General features: G+C 37.6%; 1 protein-coding gene across 1 annotated transcript; it reads right to left on the bottom strand.

Moving 5' to 3' along the window:
- Window positions 1-963: 963 nt before the first annotated feature.
- LOC117135006 (serine/threonine-protein kinase Genghis Khan-like) lies at window positions 964-20,335 on the bottom strand (the record flags this gene model as incomplete). Its single annotated transcript, XM_033294784.1, has 3 exons — window positions 20,236-20,335; window positions 16,629-16,835; window positions 964-1,235 (listed from the first exon to the last, which is right to left on the bottom strand). Coding segments are annotated over exons 1-3 (513 nt in total), but the record flags the coding sequence as incomplete, so codon positions are not given.
- Window positions 20,336-22,243: the final 1,908 nt, after the last annotated feature.

Here is a 22,243-nt window from a genome sequence, read left to right as displayed (position 1 = left end):
TTTCACTCTGTCTTATTACTTATTTCAGTGTTAAACTTATTTCGCCTCACATAGTCGAGTACCACATTGATCAGTTACCTTTCAATAGATTAGCAGAAGTAAATGACTTAAGTGTTCTCCTTGATAGTAAGCTAAAGTTTGACAAGCATGTTTCTCTAACTGTCAGTTCTCGGCTTTATCAAAAGATGGGCTAAAGAATTTGATGACCCTTACACAACTAAATTACATAATACATCTCTTGTTCGTCCAATTCTGGAATAAGGATCTGGTGTTTGGTCTCCACAATACTCAAACCACCTGAATAGTATTGAATCTGTCCAAAAAAAATTTTTATTATTTGCTTTGCGAGGCTTTAACTGGGTTCCAGGAGTTGATCTACCATCTTATACTAATCGTCTACTTTTAATTAATCTTCCATCGTTAGCTAACCGCCGTATTATGTTAGGCGTCATGTTTATGATTAAATTAGTTAAAGGGGAAATTGACTCCTCATACTTGATGAGTCAACTTAATTTCTCAGTTCCTGCTAGGTATACTCGAAATTTTGTTCCTTTATCACTTAACGTTTGTACAACTAATTATTCACAGCATGAACCGCTTCGAATACTCTGTGCTGATTACAACAAACTTTACTTTGTTATCAACGCAGAGGCCTCTGATTGTATTACTAAAAGATATATTTTAACTTTTTTTTAACTATTAATAATTAATACTAACCCAGACCTGATTGGGTTTTGGGGTGTTCCCCAATCCTTGCAACAAATGTGGGTCTGTTTAACACTCCCATCTATAAGGTTATCAAATCTGAAAACAAAAACATAATTTTAAATAATTTTTAAATTTAATTTTAAATATTTTATGTAATCTTTTTCTTTTATCGTCTACTGTTCATAGTTGACATTAAATAAATAAATAAATAAATTAATAAATAAATAAATTAGCTAAATCAGATCAAAAACATACCAGATTTGCATTATCCTGAAACGCATAATGCAAATTTGTAATCCATTGACGATCACCAAGTACCAATACATCTCTTTCTTCACGAAAGCATGCTGTCTCTGCTCGTTTTAACATCTCCCATTTGTTTAATATTTTCATCGCAAATATATTTTCAGTTGATATCATGCGAACAACGCAGACTTCACCAAAAGCTCCACGACCAATAATTTTTAATATTTCAAAATCGTCACGGGTAAGTCGGAGTTTTCGTACAAGCTGAACAAACGGTTTAGCTGAAATATATGGACATTTGAAATTCTCATTAAATAAATGGATTATTTTGCTTAAAGCGACATTAATATAAAAAGAGTAAACGCTTTAAAAAAAAATACACACATGCGTATTTTTTACGTAGTTAATAGTGAGAAAAAAACTCAACTAACCTTAAAACAATTAAAGATTTCATAAAATTGTTGAAGAAAATTAACTATACGAACTTACAAAATATGCTATGTGAATAGATTTTTATACACTTTGACATTTTTGTTAAAAAATGGAAAAAGGGGTATTATGAAGTTGTATGTAACAGGGAGAAAGGAGGCGTGGCAGACCCCATAAAGTATAGATATTCTTGATCAGCTCGACGAGCTGAGTCGATTTAGCCATGTGTCCGTCTTGTCCGTCTGTCCGTCTGAATGTTTGAGAATGTTCTCAGCAACTATAAGAGCCTAGAGCAACACAAATGTGGTATATATTGTACTCCTATACCCAGAACATATCGCTTTTATTTCTTTTTATTTCCTCCCCCCCTCCCCCCGCAAATCGAAAAAACAATATATAAGGCAGTAGAAAAATCTTTAAAAAACTGAAATAAATCACAAAAATGCCTAGTCATGTTTTCAACCGATTGTGCAAGTTTCCAAATAACTTAGGAATGATTCACATTTCAATTTTCAATATAGGACAGCGGGGTGCACGTGCTGACGGCGCCATTCAAACGACGCTAACGACGCTGGCGACGGCGTCGCTGCTGACGCTACTGCAAAAACGAGCTGTGACGCGTAGGCTGTTTTTGTATGTGTTTGTGAGTGCATGCGTGTCTTTGCTGCGATAACCCTAGTCAAAAGTGTATTAAATGTGGTTGGCGCCCAACTTTAACCTGTCCACTTGTTTTATATTGAATTTAATCCAATTTTTATTATTTGATAAAGGTGCAATCGAAGATATAATCGACAAAATAATCAAAGTTTACATATAATACGTTAGATCTCGTTCTCCTTAAAAAAAATACTATAGATGGCGGGATGTGCATGTACTAACATTTCGGTTTATTGCAAGCAAACTAACAAATAACCGTCGTCCATGCATTTTTTATAGAACTCTGGAAAAAATATAAATCCCACAAGTTTAGAGTGCAGTGAGAGTGTATAAATAGTGTAAAACGCGAAGAGACGCTATGTGCGATTAAACCCACTAAATATTTAATTTAATGATTATTATTAATTGATAATTAATTAATTATAAATAAATAAAATATATCAAAAAACTAAAAAGATGAATCGTACCGACATTCGTAAACAAAGACAGTGAGGGAAACACGAACGTCGGCTTTCTCTTCAGCAAAACATCGCGTACTTCTCTTTCGTGGCCGAGCCAACTCAAAATACTGCTGATGCAGTACTTTTGGAACTGTCAATCACCCCAGACCTAAAAATCAACCGCTTTTACTTGACAAGTGAACGAGCTCGTTCTTGCTCTCCAGCTCTACCGTCTCAGAGCACCGAGTTGCATTGAGCAAAGCACCGAAACAAGCAAAAGATGGCATGCAATGGGCCGAGACATGCTCTCACCTATGGTGACTAGCACAGCAGTCTCTCTGACTACCGCAACATCAACTACAACAACGACCGCAAAGGTATCAGTCGTCCGCTCAAACCCATTGTTGGCAACACTCGCCAAGAATCAACAATCAAAACAAAAGCAACCAGAACCAATTCCACGACTAACGCCCATTGTTGTCCCAAATCTCCAGCAATGTTAAGCTGCGAAACTCATATTTGGTAACAACATGTCATTTTTTAGAAAAGGAGCAAAAACGGGCAATGGCAATTATTAACGCCATAATCGAAGAACATAACAGTTTTAGTTGCACGCAGAAGCGCGCGGCAAAAAAGTTACACTTCACGGAACACAGCTACAATTGTTAAATTGTAGTTGAACAGACACAACAAAACACATCGAACAAAACAAAACACCACGCAAAGTTTAATCTACATACGTGTACGATTATTTTTCTTACAAATTGTTTTCACTTTTACGAAAAAGCCACAATAAGATGCAAAGTTTATAGATTTTCACGGTTGCATTTTGATAAATCAAGCTTGCAATCAATCAGCTGACTTTGTTTGTTCGGGAAACTGAAATCGCTGCTTTTAAAAATTTTTTGAAAAAAGTTTTATTTTATCGGATACTTATTGGAAAATACCTTCAATTTTGTGTATTAAAAATATAACATATTGGACTTTTTGACCATAGTGCAACGCAAGCGATGTCCCGCTCGTGCAGACTGGAATGGATCGCTACATTTGTAGTGGCCAAAAAGTAGTAATAAGCGTAGCGCATACAAATACTACTTTTTTATCGTGTGGGCGTAGACTAAGAAACACAAAAGCTTAAGTTTTCTGATCAGCGAGTTAAGCTAGCAGCCGCTCTGGCCGGAACTTCGCGCGAGAGCAAACCATAAGTGCAGTGACCCTTGTAAGCAGACGAACGTAACTGCATAATCGTACGATGACGACGTTTTGTGCTGGCGCCAAGCACGCGCTTTATATGTCTGGCGTTAGAACAAAAGAATAGAGCTATCGTCTGACTAGACAAAGCGAAAGCATTCGCTAGCGACAGCGAGTTAAGATCAAATTTGCGCTGGTCAGGTCAGTAATGAGATCAAACCGAAAGAGAAAAGTCGTACAGTTCGTCTCTAACGACAAAGTTCTTTTATAATCGTGTGTGCTGTGTAAAAGTTATAACATAGTAAGTACAAGGAAAGCTAAGCCAAAAGTGACTGCCTTTACTGGTTTAATGAGGCCTAAGTATAAAAAGAAAACAGGTCAGTTTCCTAAAAATATCTTGAAATATATGTAAGGTTCACATGGCCATATATATGTTATATATATATATATGTATATATATATATGTATATATATATATGTATGTATATATATGTATATATATATATATATATATGTATATATATATATGTATATATATGTATGACATATATACATAGGTGTAATTCAAGTGTAAAAATTAAACAAAGATCACCCCGTACTCGTCGAAAGGAGACCAGCGCCCAGTAGTAACTATTAGTGGCGGAGACCACTGGCACACACCGGACTCCCGGTACATAGCCGTCTACAGAGTTTGAAGGCTTGTTCCCGACCCACTTCGAAAACAAAATATATATAAATGATATAAACTAAAATTAATGACATGAGCTAAGCCAATAAGCCATGTGTTAGCTAAATGCAAACCTTGCAAACCCAAGCTTATTAGCATATCGCCTAAGCCTTATATCGTACTTAGCCTTAGTAATTAATTTTGCTTAAAAGCTAAACTTAATTTACCTTACTTAATTGAGTCTAATTTTTTTATTAATTCTAGTTTTAAGAATATAATGTAAATTGAACCGATATCAAAAAAATAATTTATTTAAACGGGCATGTTCATGAAAAGTTTGGTTTAACATGCTCGTCCGTAGATATATGTGTATGCAAATTTTTTTCTTTTTGACAGCCAGATACACCAAGCATCGCTGAGCTCAACGACGGCAATGGAGTAAGAATTAAAAATGCTGTAAGTCGCAAACAAGCAAACAAAAAAAAACTAATTATTTAACCTTATGGCCTTCAGCCTGTTTAAATACATACATATATATATATATATCTACTGATATGAGCGCGTGTGTGGCCACCCGAAAATATTTATACCACAACGTACGCATACCCTTTTGAATTTTTTTTTAATATAAACTAAAGTTAATTAATTATGTTTGCTATGTATAATGAATATTTATTTCAGAAATAAATTCGTATCGCTTAGTTAATATTAAATTATTTATTTTTATACTTTTTCATTATATTTGTTTAAGCTTCATTGATAGGTTAAATAAGCACTAATATTGAAATCCATTAACATGTTCTAAATTTCGTTTGATCGTAGCTTGGTAGGGTATGGCTGGTGATAGCATGATTAAGCACTAGTCCCATAAAAAGGGCTCGATAAGTCTTCGCGCAAAGGTAGGGTGGGTATATAATCGTGGAGCTCAACGCCACCTAAGTCTCACAAACAACATCAGCGAGCCATCCTAAATGGCTCAAGGGAGTGCATTGGTGAGGATCTGCCCTAAAGGTCGGATTCTATGGTGCTCTTCTAGCACGCATAGAAAATTCTCTAATTTAACTTTTCTTTATTTTTATTAATCTAACAAATATGCACTTATTATTTATGTGAGTCAGAGAGAGTGGAAAACAAAGCAGAGAGAGAAAGAGAGAGTAGAAAGAACCCCGACACAAGCCGGCGAGCTAGCAAGAGCATAGCTAGGGGTGCACTATGCAAAATCTCTTCCAGTCTGACATATCCCTGAGCTAGAATAACAACTTTTCGGCTTCACTTTGACTACAACTCTACATAATTGGCGCCCAACACGTGGAGCACAAAAACCATAAACGGCCATAATATGCAAGCAACACCAAAAGCATCATAAACAAACAACAACACCAATCATGGCCAAACTTTCAATAGTTTTGTTATATTTTACCGAACAGCAGTTTTGAATTTGTAGCTTTTACTACATAAGGAATTTTTCGGCGTGCACATTACATGGATACGTCGACCTATGTATACACTGAGAACAAAATACAGTCTGTAAGTAAAATGCAAATTAGTACAACTGACAACAGACTCAGTCAAAAAGTTAACTTGAGCCCTAAATTTGGAAATTGCAGTATTATTCATAAGTATGGGAATACTGACCAATTTATATTCAAGGGAGTAACTCCAAATAGGTTTGACATACAGCTGTGTCAAAAATATAATTGCATTTTAATTAGGTGCCGATAGTCGAATTACACTTTTATATTTTTGTAAGTATAAAGTGTCTGACTAATTTAAATGTAATAAACAATAGAAATACTAAAATACACATCATACAGATCTCACCAATACAAATGCTATCACTAATACCATACTCGAACGGCGATCAATTAGTTTAAGCATATATATATATATATACATTAAATTTATATTATTTATTATTATTCAAGTATACCAAAATTACCAAACAATACAAATAGATAAAAATGGCGGTACATCACAGTAGAGAAAATTTAGCAGAGACGATCAACATACAAGATCCGTTTTGTGGCATCTGCCAAGAAATATTAAGTGAGCAACAACTCGTTGCTACTACACCGTGCAAGCACAAATTCCACAAAGCTTGTATTGTAGAGCAACTGAAAAGTGCGCAGGTCTGTCCAGTTTGTAAAAAAGGGTGCGAAGCACGCCTCTTAAGTTATAGCAACAACACACTAGCAGCCGAGCTTTTGGCTGAAGTGAACAATTTACACACGACAACAGCAGAGGCACAAGCCAACGCTACAAGTGTCGATTATAGACAACAGTTCGACAGGGCTGCCAACGCACGTCCATTGTATAGTAACAGAGGCAAGAGAAATGCAAAAGGCAGAGGTCCTGGACGGTGGACTACTCATAAGCAAGGTATGCAAACACGATCAAAGGCTCAAATGAGGCAGGCATTTGAACGTAGATTGTCATTGGATAGTATGGGAGATGAGTCAATAGGGCAATAGTGATTCTATCACTGGATACACATACAAACAGCGATGCACTTGACTACAACTCTACACATTCAAATTAAACGGAAGTTAAACCACCCTAATGCCAAGAGCGGAAAATAATCCGCAGCAATGTGAACGCAGCTTCAATCGAAAAACTTAACACCACCAATAGATTTTAAATTCTAGCACACAACTCAGATGATCTGCCGCCCGATGAAGGCGTAAAAAGGAAGTCAACGCCACCTCCGATATATATACAGGAGAAAAGTTCCAATGCCCTTGTGAGAAAAATCATATAACTTATTGGATAAGACAACTTCAACATAATTTCTCTTGTACGGTGTAATATTCAAGAAACAAAAGTTCAAACGAAGTCAGAAGACAGCTTTATAACATTATCCAAGCATCTAAACGACAATAAAATGAATTTTTACACGTAATATTAAAAAGCAGTAAGGGCTTACAAGTGGTCTTAAAGGACATATAATCAGATGTAACACCTGCAGAAACAACTCCTCTACATGATAAAGGTTTTAACGCTAAAACAGTCTTCAACATCTTAAACAAGGATAAAAAGCACCAAACAATCTTCAAGGTAGAACTGTAGCCAGACAACTATACTGATTAAAAAAATGAGGTACACCCTATATACAAACTTCAGTTTCTACTGCATTATAGAATCACTGTAAAAGAACCACATAAACGCAACGGCCCTGTTCAATGTATGAATTGTCAAGAATACGGTCACACACAGTTATACTGCACACTCCGCCCCCACCATCTAAATCACACCCAGACGTCTTCTTTTCGTCAGCAACCAGATAGTCGCTTGACGCTTGACATTTGCAGGCGCAATAACAAATAATTAATGGCTTCCCTACGTATATCCTAATTCACAGCACAAGCAATTCCTCTCGACAAACACATTAACGTTATGCTGCAGTCAGAAACAAATCTGACAAACAAATATAACTTCAATTTAAGAGGCTACACATTCCAGCAACAAGCCATCCCGATGGCAAATCACACGCTGAGACTGGTTTGCTGATCAGAAACCGTAGTAAGCATCGCCGCTACAAGGAGCGCGCAGAAAATTATTTACAAACCAGAATTGCAATCGTCGTCGCATGCAGACGTGTTTTTATAGAACTCCGGGAAAAAAATATAAACCCCACAGTTTAGAGTGCAGTGAGAGTGTATAACTAGTGTAAAACGCGAAAAGACGCTAAGGTGGGAGCAGTATTAAAGGACGCACATCAAAATAAGTGTCTTTATTGGTAAGTTAAAGTATTGATTAGTTATTAATTAATTGATTAATTAATTAATAATTATAATTAAATAAAATATCAAAAACTAAAAAAGATAGTTATCTTATAAAGAGCATTTCGTAAGCAATTAGTAACAAGCGGCTGAGCAAGACGAAGCGCCGGCTCTCCGAACTGCAGCGAACAACGCGTACTTCTCTTCGTGCCGAGCGCAGTAACGTCAAATACTGCACTGATGCAGTACTTTTCGAACGTGCCAGATTACCCTCGTACATGGAGAGCTGCATCTCCACTTCTACCAGTCTCAAGAGCACGTATAATGCATTAAGTAACGATCGAAAAACGCAAAAAGGCTGGCATGCATAATGGTCGAGCGACCATGCCTCACCATACGGTGACTAGCACAAACATAAGTCTTCTGATCTATTACCATGCAACATCAAAGTCAATCATACACTGACCGAACGAGTATCGTGTACCGCCCGCTCAAGCCCTAGTGGCAACTATCTCGCAATCCTATGTGTCATCGGCGCAAGAAAAAGCGCGTTTAACAATCATCTTGCACACAAAGCAGACACCCAAAACAACCTCAGGACCATCAAGACAGGCACGATGCGGCCCAGCTGCGCAATGCAGACTGGAATGGGATGCGCTAGTTCAAATTAGAACGGAAGCCTAAACCGCCCTAAGCCCAAGAGGAAAAGACCCGCAGCATATGAAAGCAGCTTCAAGCGAAAAACTTAACACCACTAAAGATTTCAAATTCTAGCAGACAACTCAGATGATCTGCAGCCGAAGAAGCGTTAAAAAAGAGCAAAGCCACCTCCGATAATATATACGGAGAAAGTTAAATGCCTTGTGAGAAAATTATAGAGAGCTCATTGGACAAGCAACTTCCACATAATTTCTCTTGTACGGGATAATATTCGTGAAACAAAAAGTTCAAACGAAGTCAGAAAAAAGCTTTAGAATATTATCCAAGCATCTAACGACACTAAAATGAATTTTTACATAGCAGTCAATTAAAAAAGCAGTAAGAACGAGGCTCAGGCCTAGAATCAGATGTAACACCTGCAGACATAACTCAAGCTCTACACCGAATAAAGGCTTACGCTAAAAACAGTCTTCAAGCATCTTAAACAAGGATAGAAGCCCCACCGCATCATGCAGAGGTTGCTGGAGGCCAGACCAACAATACTTTAAAAACAACGAGTGCACCCTATATCAAACTTCAGTTTCCTACTGCATCGCAAGATATCACTGTAGAAGAATCACATAAACGCAACGGCCCTGTACTATGTATGAATTGTCAGAAATGGCAACAACGTCATACTGCAGCACTCCGCCCGGTGTGCGTAGTTGTTGGACAGCTTTCAACGACTCGGCCACCACTGCTAAGTCATGCCAAAGACGAACTCTATAACCAAGTGCAGCAACTGCTGGTGGTTATCACAGCTAACTTACAGGAGGTTGCCCAATATTAAGGAGTAAAAGTCCGAATCACCAGCGGTCACCACAACCCGCTCCGAAAAGTCGGCTTTACACCATTCTAACAATCAACACCCGAAGTCTTCTCTCGTCGGCAAACCAGATTCGTCGCTTGACTCGGATCCTCAATAAGGAAAAATGGTGACATTCTGCAGCGCTTTTAAAACAGGATTGGAGCCCACTTACGCAAGTCATTGCGCTGATAAAGGATCTAACTCTGAGATAATATGGCAAAACCATTACTAGCTATGGACACCAACAAACTTAAGCTTGAGGCACAGTTCTCTACCTAAACAAAGCTTGTGGAGTATGTCCTTCATCGCGGACACTATGCAAGATTAATGCGTAAATCAGAACTCTTGATCAAAGTAGTATCACACCAGTCCAAATATTCAATGGCCCTCTACGTATATCCACGTGGAATGCTAATGGCGTTTCACACATAAACTTGAGTTATCTCAATTCCTGCTCGACAAACACATTGGACGTCATGCTATTGTCAGAAACACATCTGACCAACAATATAACTTCAATTTAAGGGGCTACACATTCTATGCAACACACCATCCCAATGGCAAGGCACACGGTGGGAGACTGGTATCCTGATCAGACGTATCAAGCATCACCGTTACAAGGAGCTCGCAGAAAATTATTTACAAGCCACAAATAAGAATAAAACTGGATAGTGGTAAACAACTTACTCTAGCCGAGTATATTGCCCTCCTCGCTTCACCATAAGTGAAGGAGAGTTCATGCAGTTTTTCGACTCACTAGGAGACCATTTCATAGCAGCAGGAGAATACAATGCAAAGCACACACACTGGGGATCTCGCCTTGTGACTCCAAAAGGAAAGCAGCTCTATAATGCAATTATAAAAGCCAGCAACAAACTCGACCACGTCTCTCCCGGTAGACCAACATACTGGCAACAGACCCAAATAAACTGCCTGACTTAATAGAGTTCGCAATTACCAAAAATATACCTCGAAACTTGATCAGTGCCGAAAGTCTCTCAGATCTCTCATCTGACCACTCACCCGTCCAAATTAATTTACTCAGTCATCCAGTAACTGATGATCAACCGCTTAGATTAACTACACACAAAACCAAATGGATCTGCTATAGAAAATATATAAGCTCACACATTATGCTAAATCCTGTACTCAACGTTAAAGATGATATCGACAGCCTTATCAAAACACTAGAGTCCAATTTTGTCACCGCAGCGCCCGCATTGCAAACTCCTCAAAAACCACACGTGCCTTACACTCACAAGACAATCAGCAATCGAGCAACTCGTTCTAACGAAAAGCGACGCTTAGGCGAGATGGAGCAGTCTCACAGGTGCCATCTGCACGTCAAAGGCTTAAAGACGCCACCCGCAAGCGTACCAAAGCGTTAAAACAACAAGAAGGCATAGATATCAACAGCGTACATCCGCAACTATCATCCTCTTCTAACGAAAAACCTGTGGAAAGCTCATCCAACTCTATGCCCACCAACAGAAACTGTGATGCCTATAAGAAACCAACTAGGCAGCTGGGCCCAAAAGAGAGCCAAAACTTTTGCAGGACACCTTGAAAATGTGTTTCACCCAAATCCTGCCACAAATTCATTCACAATACCAACATTAACAAGTGACTCTCAGCTTCAACAAGAGCCAATGGAATTTCGCCCAAACGAAATAGCATATATCATTAAAAATCAGTTGAACCTGAGAAAATCACCAGACTTCGACCAAATAACGCCAAATATGATTATTGAGCTCCAATATTGTGCAGTTTGCACCCTCGCGCAACTCTTCAATGCCATCGCCAAGCTTGGTTACTTCCCAGAGAGATGGAAAAAATCACAATAATTATAATACCGATACCGAAACCTTTGCCTGACTCAATTCCATCGTCATACGGACCCATAAGCCTATTATCATGCCTATCAAAACTCTTTGAAAAATGCCTGCTGACTCGGATAAATCCATATCTAAGAATCCATAACAAATTCCATCACATCAATTTGGGTTTCGTGAAAAGCACGGCACTATCGAGCAGGTTAGCAAAACATCTGAAATAAGAAGCGCATTCGAAAACCGAGAAATATCCCAAGCATTCGACAAAGTGTGGCTAGAAGGACTAACGCATAAGATCAGAACAACGCTTCCTAATAATACACACAAATTATTAGAGTCGTATCTAAATGACAGGAAATTTGCAGTGAGATGCAATTCTGCTATGTCTGCGACTATGTGACCAGCTGGAGTCCCGCAAGGTAGCGTACTTGGACAACACTATATGTCCTTTTTACACAGCAAATATTTCAACAAGTAGACGACTAACAACATCCACCTTTGCTGACGATACAGCTATTCTCAGCCGTTCGAGGTGCCCTATGCAAGCAGAAGCGCAACTGGCTCTTCATATGGTCGAAGTGGAGAAATGGTTCTCTGACTGGCGAATAAAAGAAAACGAACAAAAAAGCAAACATGTTACGTTTACCCTAACAGCAAATTGTCACGCCACAACTAAACAATCTCCGCACTTCGCCGCCAAGCAAACGAAGTGACGTTATCTTGGATACACCCGACAGAGACTCCCATGGCGTGGCACATCGTACGCCAAGAGAGCAACTAAAAATAAAAGCTCAATAAGCCTGTCCACTGGCTTATCAACGCTCGTTCCTCTCTCAAGCCTTGAATATAAGGTCCTGCTTTACAATTCCGTACTTAACCCATCTGGACCTATGGCTCCCAATATGGGGAACGCTAGCAATAGCAACATTGATACTGTCCAAGAGTCAGTCAAAATCCTTAGCACTATCAACCGGGGCACGCAGTGGTATCGTCGAACGAAACATACAGAAAGATCTAAATATTCAACCAGTCAGAGATGCAAAAGCTGAACACAAGGTAAAATACTACAGCAAGCTTTTTTCGCAATCCTAATTCCCTCGCGCGAGGGCTAACAAGGCTGTGCAGCGCTCCTCTGCGTCGTAACGACCCTACCAACCAGCGATAGAGCCTAGGAACGTGCAATCCTAAAACAGTTTTGAGTAAACTGTTAGATAATGTTAGTTATAAGATTTGTATATTTAGAGAAGATTCAGTAAAAACAGCGAAGTTTAAAAAAAAAAAAAAAAAAATCATCAAAAATCTGTTGCAACCCGAAAATCCCAGGATTGACCAAATAACTGCCAAAAAATATATTGAGCTCCCATATTGTGCAGTTTGCACCCACGCACAACTCTTCAATGCCATCAACAAGCTTGATGAGAGAGATGAAAAAAGTCAATAATAATAATGATATCAAAGCCAGGCAAAGATCACAGAAATCCATCGTCATACAGACCCAGAAGCCTACTATCATGCATATCAAAACTCTTTGAAAAATGCTTGCTGACTCCGATAAATCCATACCTAAGAATCCATATTAAAATCCCATCACATTAATTTGGGTTTCGTGAAAAACACGGTATTATCGAGCAGGTCAATCGAAGAAGCGTATTCGAAAACCGAGAATATTGCACTGCACGCTCAAGCTCTTAAAATGGCAGAGTCCCGATGTGCCAACTGCCGATTGGAAGGTCCTGCATGTATCCAAACCAAAGAGTGAGGGACAGCAGATGATCATCCAGATCAGCAAGGAGGCAGAGAACATTCTGTACCCAAGGTTTGGGGAGATGGCGTAGGGTGTAGGTATCGTGTACCTCCGCGTAAAGAAACGTCACCCAAATTACGACAACACGAACACGCGAGAAAGAGGAGGTTGAGCGAAACCTCGGTCTAACGATCGACAACCTCGACATGCACGACAATGCATCATCTACTGCAAAGTCGGAGCATGACGAAGATGACGATAAGGATGCTTACCAGTCACATCCGAGCTTTAGATACCTTTGGGAGATGAAGGTAGTCTAGCTCAACTTACATAAGAGCAAGTTAGCATCGTCGGAGCTCCTCCTCACCTTGGAGGAAGGGTCGGGCAACAAGGTCTCCGGGCTAAGCTTTACTTACAACACATACTACCCGAGAACGGTAAGCACAACTAGAACAGTCATCCTTGGAAGGGTATCTACGCTTACCTTATGTCTAATTACAGCACTGACGATCTAACAGTCGTGGCGCTAGAGATCGACCAGATCTAATGCTTGCCCAGGGCTACCTGGCACACGACAAACCAGCACCAACAGAAGAACTTTGGCGGCTGGTTCACGAGACACAATAGAAAGAACAGATGCTTATTGTGGGCATGGATGCGAATGCACACCATGGCATTTGGGGAAGCAGTGACACCAATGTGAGGGGTGAGCCAGTATTATGATTCTTACTAAAGACTAATGTAGGTATAGAAAACGTAGGGGAGAAACCTACTTATGTGGGCCCAACCTGCTCCAAGAAACAATCGAAGAGAGGGTGTGCAACGAATACAAGACAAGACGACGATTCAAAAAAGAAGTAAGGAAAGCTAAAAGAAACTGAAGGTTCTCCTTCTGTGCAAACATAGAGAAGGTCTCAGAGACAGCAAGGCTCAGAAAGCTTCTATCGAATCAGCCGGCAATTCAATGCCAGCTGAAAACAAGTGACGGTAGATGGACGGAGGGCAGTGAGGGGGCGCTAAATGCCTTACTTGCAGCTCACTTTCCAGGCTGTACAGAAGCACAAGAAGAGAGTGAAGCACTCGACGCAATGGTAAGAGAAACGGTTCCTAGAGAACTAACCGATCCCACCAAAATCCGATGGGCAATCGATTCATTTTCGAGTTAAAATTCCCCAGGTTTGGGTGGAATAACCCCAGCCATGCTAAAGACGGTCAAAAAATATGTAACACCATGGCTAAAGGTCATATTTGAAGCATGTCTGCGGTTTGGTTATGTGCTGTCAGCTGGACAGCTCGAGTTATATTCCTGCCAATAGCAAGCAAATGTAACCACGGACAACCGAAGGACGTCAGGCCAATTAGCCTCACCTCGTTCATGCTGAAAACACTCGAGAAACTCATTGAGATTCACATTAAAAATTCTGAGAGGTTCAAACTTAACCCAAACCAACAAGCGTTCACCTAAGGAAACGGCGGTGCACTGGTGGTCAGTACCTTTGAGAAAGCACTGCACCACAAGGATTATGCGATGGGCACTTTTATAGACATATCTGCTGCGTTTAACAATGTAGCCACAGAAGCCATAATGAGAGGCCTACAGGCCAACTCTGAAGACCCAGCAGTGAACGCCATTAGCTCGGTCATGGAAGGGGCACTAAAAGAGGTGGTTAGGTGGCCCAAAAGAGCTGACCTTGACATCAATGCAGACAAAACTGAACCGGTTCTTTTCACTAAGAAGTATAAAGTTTCCAGATGGATTCCGCCAAAAAAAAAGACTCAAATCTCACATGGAAGTCTAATGTGGAGGACAGGGTGAAAAAGGCTATTGTGGCACTTTACATCGCAAAGGATGTTAGGTAGCACATGGGGTCTATCCCCCGACGTACACATTGAATCTACATCTCAGTAGTGAGGACGATTCTGCTCCATGGCATTCTGCTCCATGGCATACTTGTCTTGTTGGCAGCCACCCAAAAAAACAACATTCCTAAAATCAATGGAGAAAGTATAGCGGCAAGCAACTCCAACGAAAGCGCTAGAAACAATTCTAGGTGTTCTCCCTCTGGACATTCAAGCCCGCCTAACATCAAAAAAGACAGCGCAACGCCTAAGTGCAACGGGCAACATATGAATACAGCCCTTCAGACACAGGTTAGTCGGCAATGGCTCCGAAAGATTAACAGATTATATAACTCCCCGGGACAACTTCAAAAATATCCCTAGTATGCTGGGACCAAACGACTGGTGCAATGGTCTTAACCAAAGTGCAACAAACGTTTATACAGACGGCTCCAATATGAAATCATGTGTCGGAGCAGGACTCCACTGTGCGAGGCCGGAACTGAGGCTCTCGCACAAAATACCTGATTACTGTGGCATATCTCAGGCGAGAATATTTGCTATAAAGAAAGCCGCAGAAGCGATCCAACAACAGCTACTGTCTACACGAGGTACAATATACTTCTTTGTAGACAGTCAAGCAGATATCAAGTCACTCAAAGCCTCACACATCTCATCCCGAAAGGTCCTGGCATGCAAGGATGCGATAGATAAACTACATAACTCGAAGAAGGCTTGTATCTATTGGATACCAAGCCATTAAGGTATATAGGGCAACGAAACGGTAGATGCTCTTGGTAAAAACGGAACAAGACGAAACAACATTGAGGAGCAACTCCGAATTCCATTAAGATAAAGAGCTGTACAGAGGTACAGCGATATGGTGAGTAAAGCAGCAACCGAGGCAGAACAAAGATGGATAAGCACAGCCAACTATAAGAACAATGTGCTACTCAGGGAACGATAAACTCTCCAGATTCCTAATACAACTTCAAAGAAAAGAGTGTAGACTTCTGGCAGGGATACTAACGGGACACTGTCTATCAGCGTCTCACGCGAAGAAACTGGTTATGATAGAAGAACACTAAGCACCGAAAATTGACTTTTTGAGGCTATGTGAGTCAGAAATGTAATAGCTGAACGCAAGGAAAAATACTACAGCAAGCTTTCTTCGCATCCTAATCCCCTCCCTTCAGGGTTAACAAGGCTCCCGTCTGCTTCGTAACGACCTACCAACCAGCGATGGAATCTAAGAGCGTGCAAACCTAAAACAGTTTGAAGAAACTGTTAGATAATGTTTAGTCATAAGATTTGTATACTTATTGTTAGTCTCAATTTAAAGAGAAGATTCAATAAAAAAAAAGCAAAGTTTAAAACGATAATTGCGCAGCGGAGCCATTGGTATGTACATATCCAATTATCCTTGAGATAAAGCCAATAGACCCTAATGCTATCGATGAAACGACAATATTCGTAGACGTTTTATTGATATTATGTATGTGTATATATATGTGTGTGAATCTATACATATATGTATGTATACATACGTATATGTGAATTTCGGTGTGTGCATTGAGCTGCCTATATCACTCATTTTAAACATATACTGCTTGCTTAAATACAGATAAAATATATTATGTATTACATACCTAGCTTAAGAAAGTCCGATACACTCTTTTCTCTTCTTAAGGACGAATTACTACATTCATCATAGAGTAAAATGAATGTATCCAGTAAAGCATCAATAGAAAAATGGCTCTCAAGTAAATGTTCATTAACTTGATTAGTTCCATTAGAGCAGCTTATAAAAGATTCTAGGAGATCCAATCTTTTATCGCAGGCCAAGGGAACCAAATCTGAAACCAACAAATAATATTATAAATAAACTACACTTATTTATACTTATGCGTAAACTCTAGATTTTAAGATATTAAGTAAATGCATAATGAGGCGCTCACAAAAAGCCTATGCATGGTACGTCTATTTTATAATTGAAATATAAATATCTTTCTGAAGTTTTCGGCATCGTTCGAGAACATGATATGGCACACATAATGGGCTTTATCTGAATCGTTTTTTATACACTTTGACAGTTTTGTAAAAAATGGAAAAAGGGTATTATGAAGTTGCTCAAATGTATGTAACAGGGAGAAGGAGGCGTGACAGACCCCATAAAGTATATACATTCTTGATCAGCTCGATGAGCTCAGTCGATATAGCCATGTCCGTCTGTATGAGTGCGTGTTCCTCACGAAAAAAACGATGTATAAGGCAGTACAAAAATATTTAAAAATCTGAAATAAATCACAAAATTGACTAGTTATGTTTTCGATCGATTGTGAAATTTTCAAATGCACAAATTAAAGTTGGGCGCCATTAACTTTTAGATACACTTTGACTAGGGCATCGCAGCAAACACATGCTGCACTCACACACATACACACAACAGCGGACGCGTCACAGCTCGTTTTCGCTGTAAGCGTCAGCAGCGAACGAAGCAACTGCGTCGGCAGCACGTTTGTATGGCGCGTCAGCACGTGCACCCCGCTGTCTATATTGAAAATTGAAATGTAATTAATTGCTAAGGTATTTATCCGATCTGAAATTTTCACAATTGTTCGAAAGCATGACTAGGCCATTTTGTGATTTTTTTCAGATTTTTACGTTTTTTCTATTTGCCGGGGAGGGGAGAGGAAATTAAAAAATCAAAAATAAAAGCGTAGTGGCCTGGATTAGGAGCACCTACATAACAAATTGGTTACTCTAGCTCTTGTAGTTGCTGAAAAACACGCATGACGGACAGACGGACATGGCTCTATCGACCTCGTTTCGTCTTGGTGATCAGAATATATCACACAATTATTTGCACAAGCTGCTGTTACATACATTTGCACAACTTAATTTTTTACAAAAATGTCGAAGTGTATAAAAAAATGCTCATAACTGCCTGCAATACATATGTTTTTAATTATGTGGAATTTCATGCTACTGTTGATTTCAGTTGTTGTGAACAAGCTTGTATTGAAGTTGCTGCTTTATAAGTTTATTTACAATAAAAATCATTTTCTTCCAGAGCATGTGATACTGCGCGAAATCAAGCTGAAGCTTTTTACTTTACAGTGGTAGAGGTGACTTTTGTTTTGTTTTTACTCTTCAGACATTAAGCTATGCGTAAGACTCTTCTAACGGTATCCAAACTTGCACATCCAAACTTGCACAGATAATGAATCTTGACAGTCGAACAATGTGAATGGGAGTAATCTCTTAATTTATTTAACACAATTTATTTTAGAACGTGTGGGGATAATTGACTACATGGAGTTACACATTTGGCTAAGACACAGTTTGGAAAATAAATCCCTATTAAATCGACAATTAAGATAAGGCAATTAACTCAAAGAAATACAAAAAACAAACAAAAGATTTTTAAGTTATTTTAATGTTCTTCTTTGGGAAACTTTTTCGGTTTGTTGAATTTTATTTCTTTTTGATGTAAAGAAGTGAGTTTGTAGTCAATAACTTACCGCTGCCGCTGCGGCACAACTAAATGGAATTGACGTGATTTCTGTGGGACCCCTAATTATCTTATTTTATTTTTTGCTATTGCTAAAATTTATAAAACAAATACTTTTCAGTTTTCCGGCTAAGGATCTACAACTTTTTTCAAAGAGCAAAAGCGGGAGCCAAACAAAATATTACAGTTTAGTAGGCAATCTTGGAAAAAAACCAAAAATTCAAATTTATAATACAAGCCGATGCGATTTATTCTTTAAAAATTAACTATAGAAACAAAAAAGTGTTAAATAATTAAAAATAATATTACAGTTGTAATTAGTAACTAATATATAAATAAATCAAACGAGCATTATCGTGTCGTGTGGAGTCAACTTTTGTATACTCTGCGACGATGATTTGCGGAAATATACGTACTCATACAAAAACTGGTTAACAGCTTCTATGTCATAGCACGTCACCGCTATCCACTGTTGTCCATTAGAAAATTTAAATATTTCCCAAGACACCCCATCTGGCAGAAATTTTTGGCATCGGTCGGGAACATGCGATCAGCTTCAGAAATACATGGGACTATATATTTACTACATTTCGTGTCTTTAGCTCTTGTAATCTTCGAGATCTTAAAGCTCATTTAAACGGACATACAGACATACTAAATTTGTCTTCCTGATGTTGCCGATTTCAAAAACCAATTTAATTTTTTAATAAGTATAAGTGCATACAAAATATTTTCTGTTTGATTAAATGTTATATAATTTCGTAAGTATTGAATAAATAAATAATTTGCACATATACTTATTTTCTATGAAATTTACTTTAATTTTTTTAAATAAATATTTGAACTTTTTTATTGTCGTAGTACAAACGATTTAATCAAAAATATAGTAAGCACGAGACGTATGAAATAAAAGCCCTAACCACTGTTAATTGGTTCGGGTAACGATTTTGTTCAGTCTTTAATTTTGTACAATATAAAAAAATGCATGTTGCCATATGAACCTTTGTATACATACATACATATATATATATATATATATATATATATATATATGCCTATGTATGTATGTACATATGTACAGACATACATATTTACATACAAAAGCATGTACGCATGTACATACATACAAAAGCCTAAAATAAATGGGTTCTAAAAATTATAATTATATATATATGTACATAAAAATATTAATTAAGAGAAGCGGTGGACAAGCCCTTGCTCACAGTTCTCCCAGCACTATTTCAGTTAGTTTTGCTATTTTGTCTTTATCACAAGAATACAACAAAAATTGTCTGCATCTAAATTTAAACGAGCACAAAGCAAATGCTCGACGTCAATTTTCGCACATTTCGTACACAAGATAAATTAATATAGCATAAAACAAAATTGTATTTACTTAATAACTTGTGTTACACATTGTTCACATAGCCTGAGCATAGGGTAATCAGTTGTCATTATGATTTAATCTATAATAGTTGTAATTTTTTGTAGAGCTCAGAAATAAAAATTTCGTGCCCCACTGCTTCTAAAGAGCATATGTATGCATGTACAATGTGTATAGAATATTGTACAAACTTATGAATATATATATATACATATGTTCGTTAACATATTTTCATGTCATTTTTAAAAACCATATGTACGTATATATGCCCACATCCTTAAAGCATAATTAAATATTTTATAAAGTATCCCTTTTCATAATGCACAAGATAATATCTTTAAGATATTTAATAAATTACCACTAAGATCAGTAAAGGTGGTTTCATAATCCATAATGGAATTAGTTGAGTTGATTAATCATTTCCAGAAAACAATTGAAAAACAGTCTAAAAGCCGACATATACTATTAGAGGTGGAACAGTCTTATAATTGTATTGATATCAATTTGGAACTACGGCTAGTGAACCGATTACTTATCGAAAGTATATCATTCGATGTGTGTAAAAAGAAAATTAACTGATTCGCAACAGCTGAATTAAATTGAAGTGAAATTCAAGCTGAATTAATTTCAACGGCACCTCTAAAAAATTTAAAATAATGTAATATCAATGTGCAGCAAGGGACACCGGTATATTGGGTTAATTCAAACCTCGCAACATTATTCTGACCTTTATAGAAATAATACTACTTTCTACGCATTACATGCTTTATATAGATGATAATTGACAAATCTTTCTCCCAAGTGTCGGAGATTTTAAAATCATATCGATCAAAGCTGTGTAATCTATAGTTATGAATTAGGGAAGACTTGAGGTTGCTTGGTATCACTCCTGTATATAAAAAAAATATCTGACTGACGGATGCCGGGTGATCACTATTAAGCAGCGCAAAATTCTAATCAATATAAAATATTAATAACAGAAATACATTTTTTAATGTAACTCAATTTTCTTCTCAATAAAATTGACTATCAGGAACGCGAAAAGAAAACCCCCAAAAATGTTCACTAAAAAATGAAAAATATTCTGTGTTCAAATTTGTAAAATTCCACTATGTTACAATGGTTTGCAAGAACGACAAGAAATAAGCTTTCACTAAAATTCATCATATACTAGTATATAAATTCGAAGTCACAGAGGCCTGTTTTTAGTGCAATTCGCGAACAATTTTCACAGCGCTACACGCACTTGCCCTTCATTCTTGATTGGGCCTTGATATTTTAAGTCTGTAAAAAAGAAGTTGATAGGGCACAGTTATACCTATTTTTCAGAGTGATAAAAAATAATTTTATGAGCAACGGCTAATATTTTAAAAATATTTTTTAGTTTAAAAATTTTAATTTTTTTCATGGTATGACTAATGTTGCGCGTGTGACAAAGGTCAAAGCGGGACATAATTTGAGTCCAAATTGCTTATAAATCTATAAATGTGACTGTCTTAAGATCATTTTGAACTAACATTTGACAAAAATCGCTTGTTTTTTCTGCGCACAGTGACTAAATTAGGAATAAGTTTCATAATTTACATTGATAATTACAGGTGATCTGTGATTAACTAAAATACAACTAAAATAAAACTAAACTCTAACTCCAAAATAAGTCCACAAAGCTCTTAAATACAATGCAAAAACGAATCAATGCAATTATTAAAAATAATGGCCAATAAGTTTACTTGAAAAATATTGGTGCCGTACGAATTAATAATGGTCAAATAATTTCAAGCGCAAAAAAAAGTAGTTTTATTCAAATAGACTTAAATCAGGTTTATTTATATAAAACGTATATATTGTTATACACCATATACCATAATAAAATAACCTTTTTTATGATATATACACTTGCATACAAAAATTTCCACTATTAAAAATTAGAAGTCATTGAAAATGGCACACTCCAAAATATCGTTACCGTACGAATTAATAGTGGTCTGGGCTCGTATATACATATGTATATATTTCCTAAATATTTAAAAATAGCTTTTGGAAATGTCGATAACATTTGGATTTATGAATCATTTTCACATCATTTTTAGAAAGTTTTGAGTATCTCAGTAAAAATTGCGAATACCCCAAAAAATATCAGAAAATGTAATGCTAAAAATCAAAATAAGTGGAAGCGTACAATACAAAGTAACAATTGTCGTAAATATAGACGCATTTTCCACTCAATTGAAATAGCGTGTAAGATCAGCAAGATGTAAAAGTGGAACTCGTGAAATGATCGGAGTTCGGAGATATATAGATAATAAATAACCGTATTGTGACCGCCGCTGGTTCTCTATTCCTGTCTAAGCCGCAGTCTAAGGAAA

This window comes from Drosophila busckii, unplaced genomic scaffold (genome assembly GCF_011750605.1).
Source record: "Drosophila busckii strain San Diego stock center, stock number 13000-0081.31 unplaced genomic scaffold, ASM1175060v1 hic_scaffold_23, whole genome shotgun sequence".
NCBI lineage: Eukaryota > Metazoa > Arthropoda > Insecta > Diptera > Drosophilidae > Drosophila > Drosophila busckii.
The sequence above is the reverse complement of the archived record's forward strand: the minus strand, read 5'-3'. Positions and strand labels throughout refer to the sequence as shown.